Source organism: Rutidosis leptorrhynchoides, chromosome 3 (genome assembly GCF_046630445.1).
Source record: "Rutidosis leptorrhynchoides isolate AG116_Rl617_1_P2 chromosome 3, CSIRO_AGI_Rlap_v1, whole genome shotgun sequence".
NCBI lineage: Eukaryota > Viridiplantae > Streptophyta > Magnoliopsida > Asterales > Asteraceae > Rutidosis > Rutidosis leptorrhynchoides.
In genome coordinates this window covers 543,229,011-543,240,592 of record NC_092335.1, presented here as the reverse complement: position 1 = coordinate 543,240,592, position 11,582 = coordinate 543,229,011, and the positions used below count along the sequence as shown (strand labels likewise).

General features: G+C 36.2%; 1 protein-coding gene across 1 annotated transcript; it reads left to right on the top strand.

Annotated features, from left to right (window-relative positions):
* Positions 1 to 9,474: 9,474 nt before the first annotated feature.
* Positions 9,475 to 11,181, top strand: LOC139898479 (polyubiquitin 11). Its single transcript, XM_071881216.1, has 2 exons — positions 9,475 to 9,602; positions 10,298 to 11,181. The coding sequence occupies exon 2, from the start codon at positions 10,298 to 10,300 to the stop codon at positions 10,991 to 10,993; it is 696 nt and encodes a 231-aa protein (XP_071737317.1). The 5' UTR covers positions 9,475 to 9,602; the 3' UTR covers positions 10,994 to 11,181.
* Positions 11,182 to 11,582: the final 401 nt, after the last annotated feature.

Genomic DNA, 11,582 nt, shown 5'->3' with positions numbered 1-11,582 from the left:
CCAAGACTCCTGCCACTAATGCAAATAGAACTGCTTTGGCTACCATTACTTGTTATGGGTGTGGAAAACAAGGTCACTATAAGAGCCAGTGTCCGAATCCAGAGAAGAATAATGGATTTGCACGTGGAAGAGTATTTGTTATTAATGCTAGAGAGGCGTGTGAAGACCCGGAGCTTGTTACGGGTACGTTTACCATTAATAACTTATCCGCATCTATTATATTTGATACTGGTACCGATAGAAGTTACGTGAGTAGAGGCTTTTACACTAAATTGAATTGTTCATCATTACCTCTAGATGCTAAGTACATGATTGAGTTAGCTAATGGTAAACTAATTAAAGCCGATAAAATTTGCCGTGATTGTAAAATAAATTTAGCCGGAGAAACGTTTAAAATTGACTTGATACCCGTAGAATTAGGAAGTTTTGATGTAATAGTCGGCATGGACTGGATGTCCAAAATAGGAGCTGAAGTTGTGTGCGCCAAGAAGGCAATTCGCATTCCTCGTAAGGATAAAACGCCAGTAATGATTTATGGAGAGAAGGGTAACTCAAAGCTAAAACTCATTAGTTATTTGAAAGCTCAAAAGTGCTTGAAGAAAGGGTGCTATGCTATCTTAGCACATGTTAATAAAGTCGAAACGAAGGAAAAAGTGAAGAGCATCAATGACGTGCCTGTGGCAAGAGATTTTCCTGAAGTCTTTCCGGAAGAGTTGCCGGGATTACCTCCATTTAGATCTGTAGAATTTCAAATAGATTTAGTACCAGGAGCTGCACCAGTGGCTCGTGCTCCATATAGACTTGCACCGTCCGAATTAAAAGAACTTCAAAGTCAGTTAAAAGAATTACTGGATCGTGGATTCATACGACCAAGTACTTCACCGTGGGGAGCTCCGATTCTATTTGTTAAAAAGAAAGATGGATCTTTTAGGATGTGTATAGATTATCGTGAATTAAATAAGTTAACTATCAAGAATCGGTATCCACTACCGAGAATTGATGACTTATTTGATCAACTGCAAGGATCATGTGTTTATTCAAAAATCGACCTAAGATCGGGTTATCATCAATTACGTGTCAAAGAAGAGGACATTCCGAAAACTGCTTTTCGGACACGCTACGGTCATTACGAATTTTTGGTCATGCCGTTTGGGTTGACAAATGCGCCAGCTGTATTCATGGACCTCATGAATCGAGTTTGTAGTCCATATTTAGATAAGTTTGTTATCGTTTTCATTGATGATATTCTTATCTATTCCAAGAGTGAGCAAGAGCATGAGCAGCATTTAAGGTTGATATTAGAGTTGTTGAGAAAAGAACAGCTATATGCTAAATTTTCTAAGTGTGCTTTTTGGTTGAAAGAAGTGCAATTTCTTGGTCACGTTGTTAGTAGCAAAGGAATTCAGGTTGATCCAGCAAAAATTGAAGCCATTGAAAAATGGGAGACTCCTAAAACACCAATGCAGATACGCCAATTTTTGGGTTTAGCCGGTTATTATAGAAGGTTTATTCAAGATTTTTCCCGAATAGCTAAGCCGTTGACAGCATTAACGCAAAAAGGGAAGAAATACGAATGGACCTCGGAGCAGGAGAACGCATTTCAATTACTGAAGAAGAAGTTAACTACGGCGCCTATTTTATCGTTACCTGAAGGGAACGATGATTTTGAAATATATTGTGACGCTTCGCGACAAGGTTTTGGTTGTGTTCTTATGCAACGAAAGAAAGTTATTGCATACGCATCTCGACAATTGAAGAGTCACGAGCGGAATTATACGACGCATGATCTAGAACTGGGAGCAGTCGTGTTTGCGTTAAAGATATGGAGACACTACTTATATGGGGTTAGATGCACTGTGTTTACTGATCATAAAAGTCTTCAACATATTTTCGATCAGAAACAGCTGAACATGAGGCAACGTAGGTGGGTCGAGCTGATAAACGACTACGATTGTGAGATTCGCTATCATCCCGGGAAAGCGAATGTAGTGGCTGACGCTTTAAGCAGAAAGGAACGAGAACCAATTCAAGTACGAGCAATGAACATAAAAATTCGCATGAATCTCAACACACAAATCAAAGAGGCTCAACGAGAAGCTCTTACTAAAGAAAACATAGGAAATGAAATAATGAAGAAGTGTGGGAAACAACTCATTATGCGGGAAGATGGAATTCGATATTTTGCAAACCGTATTTGGGTACCAAAGTTGGGTGGATTAAGGAAGTTAATATTGAATGAGGCACATAAGACAAGATACTCGATACATCCTGGAGTTGGAAAGATGTATCAAGATCTTAAGACACGTTATTGGTGGCCTAATTTAAAGACAGACGTTGCAACATATGTTGGGGAGTGTTTAACTTGTTCCAAGGTCAAAGCAGAACACCAAAAGCCGTCAGGGTTACTTCAACAACCAGAAATCCCAGAATGGAAATGGGATGGTATTACCATGGATTTCATCACGAAGTTACCAAAGACTGCCTGGGGATACGACACCATTTGGGTGATTGTTGATCGTCTCACCAAGTCTGCACATTTCTTGCCTATAAAGGAAACGGATAGAATGGAGAAACTATTACGATTGTATATAAAGGAAATTGTTTCAAGGCATGGAATACCTATTTCCATTATATCCGATCGTGATAGTAGATTTACCTCAAAGTTCTGGCAATCACTACAGGAGGCCCTAGGAACTCGTTTGGATATGAGCACCGCATATCATCCGCAAATTGACGGGCAGAGTGAAAGAACAATTCAGACTCTTGAAGACATGCTCAGGGCATGTGTGATCGATTTTGGAAACAGATGGGATAAGTATTTACCGTTAGCAGAATTCTCGTATAATAATAGTTATCATGCGAGCATTAAAGCTGCGCATTCGAAGCACTGTATGGAAGGAAGTGTAGATCTCCTATCTGTTGGAATGAAGTAGGAGATCGACAATTAACTGGTCCCGAGATCATACACGAAACGACTGAGAAGATAGTACAAATCAAGGAGAGATTGAAAACAGCCCGTAGTCGCCAAAAGAGCTACGCCGATGTTCGAAGGAAACCATTAGAGTTTCAGATCGGTGACATGGTTATGTTAAAGGTGTCACCTTGGAAAGGTGTAATACGTTTTGGAAAAAGGGGTAAACTAAACCCAAGGTATGTAGGCCCGTTCAAGATCATCGAACGCATTGGACCGGTAGCTTATCGACTCGAGTTACCGCAACAACTCGCCGGAGTACATAATACCTTTCACGTCTCAAACCTTAAGAAGTGTCTTGCAAAGGAAGACCTCACCATTCCTCTTGAAGAAATCCATGTCGACGAGAAACTACAATTCATCGAAGAACCAATCGAAATCATGGATCGTGAAGTTAAACGGCTCAAGCAGAGCAACATACCGATCGTTAAGGTTCGTTGGAATGCTCAAAGGGGTCCCGAGTTTACTTGGGAACGAGAGGATCAAATGAAACAAAAGTATCCACACTTGTTTCCCGATGACGCAAAATAGGTACAATTTTAAAATTTCGGGACGAAATTTATTTAACGGGTAGGTACTGTAATGACCCGCACTTTTTCGATCATTCTATACTTATAAGATGAATATTTACATAAATTAAACCTTACCAACATGATAAGCAATCCAAATTGTTGAGATTTATGTTTTTGAAAAGAGTTTTACACAACGTTTGACCGTCTAGTTTGACCGATGATATCACGAACTATATAACATATGATAATTATACGTTTGTGTATATATATGTATATATACATATTTAACATGATCTAAGGATGTTTTAATATCTCATTTTGTATTAATAACAATAAGTTATAAGTATATTTTGAAACTACTAACTTAAGTTTTCAAAACGATAACTTTAAGTAACGTTTTTGATATAAATACTTATAACCTATAATGTTTATACATATATCGTATATGTAATGTATTTAATCACTTTTTAAGGACTTAAATACATAAAACAATATAAGTATATTCACAAAAGATAACTATATTTGAATCCTCGTTCCGTTTTCACAAGATTTCTATACGTATATCTAGAGTATATGTACTCGTATCATACCTAACTTCTATACGTATTTACTATTGGTATATACACATCAAATCACCACCTAACTAGCCCTTGTTACTGCCCTAAGGTAGAGGTAATTGCTTTTGTATGATTGTTTGACAAATACACAAGATTACAAGCTAAAAATTTTGTCTTCATACCCCCCTTAATCACGTTTTTATAAGAGTACCATGGATCATCATTTTGATTCATTTTAACTTCCATTTTCTAGCTAAAAACACACACTCTTTCAAGAACCTTAAACTCCATAACAATCCAGCAAGTTACCAAGAAGATCTAGCCATAAAAACCTTACTTAATCACCATAAGAAAACTCTTACAACAACACTTCAAGAATCCTTCCAAGAACACAAACTTACTTCCAATCTTTCATCCAATTCCATCACCCTTTTGGTTCTAGGTTCTTACTCCTCTTTTACAGCAATCTTGTCCAAGTAACTTGAGGTAGTAACTTTGTTCATAACCTTATTCGATTCATATATATATAGCTATCTTATTTTGTGGTATAAAATTTTAACAACAAGAACATAGTTTGAATGTTTTCAAACTTGTTTGCAAACTAAATAGATCCTTATAACTTAACTTTTAAAATACTTCAAGACCTGTAATATAACTTAAATATATGCTAATTTAACAAGGTATAACTTGGTTTTTCAAAGAACACCTTAAAAACTGTTTTTACGACGTCGGAGTGCAACCGGGGGCTGTTTTGGGTTGGATAATTAAAAACCATCTTAAACTTTGAATTGGAGGTTTATTTTCTGGAAAAATGATTTTTACTATGAATATGATAACACATAAAAATTTCATGATTCAACTCAAAGTATAAGTATTTTTAGAAAAATAATCATTTAAGGTTGTTTACATGATGGAAAATGATTAACTTCATAAGTTTCACTAAAGTTTGACCTATGACCTGTGATTTCGAATACAAACTAAGGTATTTACAGTTCATAGTCTTAAAGAGGGACTCGATCCAAGGAAGTGGCAAGTTGAATCAACGAAAACGGAGTTGTAACGAAGAAACTATGACCAAAACGAGATCGGATATCTAAGACTAGTTTAGCTACGAAAATAATTGGAGAAAATTAAATAAATCACATTTTTTTAAAATAACATGATATTTTATATATATGTACTCATAATTTAATTTTATATGGTTCAGGATCACCCGTAAACAATACGAGAAGATTAATCATAAGATCTCATGATTGTACGCAACACGTCATTTGACAACACCGGTACCATTGGTCAAGATTAATCCCGACCAATACGAATACGATGGGGGTTTTATTTATTTCGATGGGGGTTTTATTTATTAAACACCTAAATATGAACCATTAAAATTGAATTACTAACATCGGACTGCTAACTACGGACTAAGAAGACATTAAAAGTATTATAAGTATATATATACGTGACGATTGTTTAAAATGAAAATATATTGATATATTATATATGGATAGGTTCGTGATATCAACCGGAGACCAAGTCAAAATATATATATCTTCAAGGCAAAAGTGAGTATATAGTCCCACTTTTAAACTCTAAATATTTCGGGATGAGAATACATGTATTTTATGTTTTACGATATGGACACAAGTAACTGAAAAATATATTCTACGTTGAGTTGTACCACTGGCATACTTCCCTGTAGCTTGGTAACTACTATTTACAGCGGTATTGTAAACGCGAATCCTGTTGATAGATCTATCGGGCCTGACAACCCCAACCGGACTGGACGACCAGTATTCAACGGTTGCACAGTACTTCGTTTTGTGACTACACTTGGTACGGTGTAGTAAGATTTCATAATAAAGGGAATATGCGACGTGATTAAATGTTAAGTATGGTTACCAAGTGCTCAACCACTTAGAATATTTTTATTAAAATGTTTATATATGAAATCTTGTGGTCTATATTTATATCGCTGCCGGCATTAAACCTATATCTCACCAACTTTATGTTGACGTTTTAAACATGTCTATTCTCAGGTGATAATTAGAAGCTTCCGCTGCAACATGTTGAATTTAAACAAGATCTTGAGTATGCATATTTGTGTCAAAAATAAAACTGCATATCGGAGGATTTGTAATGTAAAATATGCTAGAAATCGTATTGTTATCATCACATGTAAAGTTTGTAAGTCTAAGATTATCGCTAAACGATAATCATCTTTATTTTGTCTAAAGCTTGTATCAAAATAAGAATTATGGTTTGTAATGTAAAATATATGCAGTTGTTCTTTTAAAAATGTCGCATATAGAGGTCAATACCTCGCAATGAAATCATACGTTATCTAACACGTTCTTATGGTTAAGGACGGGTTATGACACCGGATATTGCTTTTGCTGTGGGAAAACTGAGTAGATATACTAGTAATCCTAGTACTCATCACTGGCAAGCAATTAGGCGGGTACTGAAGTACTTGAAGAAAACTATGGACTATAGTTTATCTTATAATGGGTTTCCTTCGGTAATAGAAGGATATTCTGATGCGAGTTGGATAACCAATATTGAAGATCATTCTTCAATGAGTGGTTGGGTGTTCTTGCTTGGGGGAGGTGCTATTTCATGGGCTTCTAAGAAGCAGACATGTATTACCAACTCAACGATGGAATCTGAGTTTGTTGCTTTAGCTGCTGCTGGTAAAGAAGCAGAATGGCTTAGAAACTTGATCCATGAGATACCATTATGGCCTAAACCTATAGCACCCATGTCTATCCATTGTGATAGTGCTGCGACATTGGCAAAGGCTTATAGCCAGATGTACAATGGAAAGTCTAGACACTTAGGTGTCAGACATAGCATGATTCGTGAACTCATCATGAATGGGGTGATTTCTATAGTGTTCGTGAGGTCACAACAGAATTTAGCTGATCACTTGACGAAGGGATTGGCAAGAGACTTGGTGAACAAGTCTGCTGTGGGGATGGGTTTAAAGTCCACATAAATTTCTAATTATAAGATACCCAATTCCCTTCTGATGAAAATTAGAAGTTGAATTCAATGTGGAAGACTTATACTTAGAAATTTGGAGTACAAAATTTTGTATCATCCCAAGGTAAGGTATGTACTCGGACATGTTGAAGGTGAGGATGAAGTTTAGCTTCTTAATGGTTTATTTGAAAAAGTGCAATAGCAGGTGCATGACTGAAATGAACTACCTATGTGAATGTTAAGTTTTGCCGCTTCAACAAAGCTTGGACTTTTGCTTTAGATACATTCATGAATGGATATGGACACATGGCTTGTAAAGTGTCAGGATAGCTTTAGAGTATTTGAAAACTTATGTGTATGTTATTTTCAGTTATTCAAATGGGTTGAAGGGTTCAATTCTTAGAACACCCCGATTCTCGAATATTTGGAATGTGTAATGTACTAAGGTGAAAATTCAATCTTCAAGATATTTTCATTTATGCATGAGTTTTGTTTTAATTTGTTTAATTCTCATGAAACGAATTGCACTAAATTGGGGAGGATTGTTGTAAATTTAGTGTAATTTTGGGTTTTAATCTACACTTGTAAATGGGTTTGGAGGTACGGAGTGTACACCCATCAAGTGATAGATTACCCGAACCCAAAAGTGGTTTTCCATTATTTACTATCATGACTTGGTCTACCTGAAATTTGACTAAGTGTTTTCAGTACTAAGTTTTCTTAGTAAGCTGAAATTTGGCTAAGTGTTTTGTGCTGGTTGTTCTGCATTGCTGGTCCTTGTGCTGGTTGTTCTGCATTGCTGGTCCCTGTGCTGGTTGTTCTGCGCAGCTGGTCCCTGTGCTGGTTGTTTTGCGCAGCTGGTCCCTGTGCTGGTTGTTCTGCGCAGCTGGTCCTGTTTGCTGGTTCCTCTGCGCTGCTGGTCCTGTATGCTGACTTTTGCGCTGCTGGTCCTGTATGCTGACTTTTGCGCTGCTGATCCTGTTTGCTGATTTTTGCGCTGCTGGTCCTTTTGCAGTGCTGGTTCTTAAGAGACAGCAGTAAAAAAACACTTAACACAATTTTGAGTGATTACGGAAGAATTATTCTTGCACCCACTTTTGCTTTAGTGGTTGAAGGAATAATACTTGTTTATTATAAAGTGATCACTCATGCTTTGATAGTTGTAAAATATAATATTTGTTTATTGTAAAAGTAACAACTTTTACTTTAATGATGGAAGTGACAATATTTGTTTATAGAAATATTCTTCCTGTAACCACTTTTGAATATTATAGAAGATACTTTTATTAATCAATCGGCCAATTGATTTTAATAAAAGACTCTTTCATGATTAAGGGTGTATATAAATATATTAACCAATATGCATGAGAAAAATACACAAGTTACGAACACCAAAATATTCTTCTGCAAAAGGAATTCTTGTTTCTGCCAAAACAAGAATTTAATCTCCGTCTTATCCCAAAGTGATATTCGTGTAACCCAGGCTATAAGGGTCGAATAATTACTTTCGGAAAGTGATACCACGATTCAGTGATTTATCCGGCTATCGATTATTTTACCCTACACGAAAGAATTTAATAAAACCTCCAACAACACCACTAATCGATGGCTTCATTGCCGCTGATGTTGGCGTCGACGCCATTGCACTGGCCTTGAAAGAAAAGGTCGCACCGCTTCTAGTCCCGTCACCTGTGTGATTATTCAACGGAGGAGGACTGAAGCCGTGTTTTTTAAACTCCTCGAAAAAACCCCCTTTTCCTAACGAACGTCCCGAACCCGAGCCCACGTAAGACCACTTGCAAGACCCGTCCATTTGAGTATCTTTAAATGAATTTTGGATCACACATCCCTCTACATCGTCACTTCTATCCCGTAAACTAAACGAATTACCCGACATAACCTTCTTTTTAACCTTGGGAACCCGAATTTTCTTGTGAAAAACAAAACGTTTCTTGCACACCAAAACATCCATCAGTTGAACAAACACAATTTTTGTGACCCGGACTGTTACCCACTGTAAATGTAGATGTATGCGCCTTTTTCCCTTGAATATTAGAATCCACTTTTGTCGAATGAAAAGTGCTCGAAAACGGAACCACTTCAACTAACTCGTTTAATTTTCTTTTTTTATTAACAAAACCTTGCCTCTCAAGGGCAACATCAAGTTCCATATATTGGGAGTCATAAACAACAGATTTAGAATGAATTAACACACTTCCTTTTTCCATACACACTATTATATTTACAATAACTATTTTACTCTTACATATTCTTAATTGAGACTTCCGTTATTTCTTCTATCCCTGGCCTATTCTTTTCTTTTTTTAAATCTACACTTAGGCCGCAAACAACTACTCCATCGTGACGATTCTAATTGGATTTTTGAGGCCAACAAACAACTACTCCATCGTAACACGTGTCATATTCTAATATGATTTCTCTTAACCGACCCTCTTTTATAATTTGCCTATAAATTAACCCTTAATTCACTACCAGTTCGTCACACTTATTACAATCGATTAACTTTTATCCGATTTCAACGTTTCTTCTCTTAGTTTTCATCAATCAAATTTCTCCAAGGTATCACTCTTTCTAATCCATCATATTGCTTTTAATTTTAATATACTTTAGTTATAGTTATGCATCTTTATCTTGTCCTGCGTTGAACTAGGGTTTTAATTTTCGTTTCGATAATTTGCGTTCTCGATTCTTCAATCATTTAATCCATATATCTGTTAGATATACGAAAAATTGTCCCCTTTTTCTGAATCATTGTAGATCTGATTCCTGAATTATTACATAAAACTAAAAAAATGTTCTCTTTTTTTTAGAAAATTATCTGATTCTAATTCCTTGGATCTAATTTTATTTCCTATTTAGATTTGTTTTGTTATGGCATGCAAGTATAGAATTGTCCCTTTTGGAACAAACATGACTTATAACTTTGATCATCAATTTGTGGCCTTCGAATCATGTATATGTAACGTATGTGCTCATAAATCATAATAATCTGGCCTTTGAATCATGTATATGTAACGTATGCGCTCATCATCCTTAGTTATCCCCGGATATATATATATATATATATATATATATATATATATATATATATATATATATATATATATATATATAATGTAGTAATTATTCTGCTTTTATATAGAAGTACCTGATTATGATTGTTGGTATAATAAAGTCTTTAAATGATGTATATCGAGTTTGTTTGGCTGTAATTCTTGTATTAACAAGTAATTATCTTTTTGTTAATAATACAGATGCAGATCTTTGTAAAGACTCTTACTGGTAAGACGATCACTCTCGAAGTTGAGAGCTCTGACACCATCGACAACGTTAAGGCTAAAATACAAGATAAAGAAGGGATCCCACCAGACCAGCAAAGGCTAATCTTTGCTGGTAAGCAACTTGAAGACGGTCGTACCTTAGCTGACTACAACATCCAAAAGGAATCCACACTTCACCTTGTTCTCAGATTAAGAGGAGGGATGCAAATCTTTGTTAAGACCTTGACTGGAAAGACCATCACTTTGGAGGTCGAAAGCTCCGACACCATTGACAATGTGAAGGCCAAGATTCAGGATAAAGAGGGTATCCCACCAGACCAGCAGAGGCTTATTTTCGCTGGTAAGCAGCTTGAAGATGGCAGAACCCTAGCCGATTACAATATTCAAAAGGAGTCTACACTTCATTTGGTGTTGAGGCTAAGGGGAGGTATGCAGATTTTCGTTAAGACGTTAACTGGGAAGACGATAACTTTGGAGGTTGAAAGCTCGGACACAATTGATAACGTGAAGGCGAAGATTCAAGATAAAGAGGGGATTCCGCCAGATCAGCAGAGGTTGATCTTTGCTGGGAAACAGTTGGAAGATGGTCGGACTCTTGCTGACTACAACATTCAGAAGGAATCGACTCTTCATCTTGTGCTTCGCCTTCGTGGAGGATTCCAACTTTGATTTTGTTGTTTGGTGGTAGTTATGGTTATCTGTTTGTGAAATGTGAACAATGTTTTGTTTTTTCTTGATGTTTATGTTGTGTTTTTCATGAATGAATGAATGATGACAGTAATTGTGGTGTTTGTAATACTTGCTGGATTTTGTACTTTATCATCTGTTTTTCATGTAATGTTAAAATTGTTAATTGATGTTTTTAATTCAAAGGCTTTTGCTGTAAACCATTTTGAACAAAATAATCACAAGTACTTCTCATCGATCAACTAATAACCGAAGGCAGTCTGCGTTGATAATGTTGATGCAAGAAATAATACTCCCCTAGGAACCAGTAGCAGCCAAATGCTTGCAAGGAAGTGTTACTAGTACTTAGCCCATGTAACGCGGTGATAATATTCTCCCACCATAAATCTTAATTCGAAAAAAAAAATCTCCACCACCATTTGTGAGAGCACGATTTAAAGAATGTAGACTATTAACTGCAAGACCACCACAATCATATGAATTTTGGACAAGCAAATCCACCAAATGAATTTTTCTCTCAATTTCATTTGTACCCTAAAAGAATGATAACCGGAGAGATCCAATTTTCTTG

Bases quoted from the DNA above. Each gene is read 5' to 3' on its own strand.
- LOC139898479 (XM_071881216.1), top strand. From the start codon at position 10,298: ATGCAGATCTTTGTAAAGACTCTTACTGGTAAGACGATCACTCTCGAA.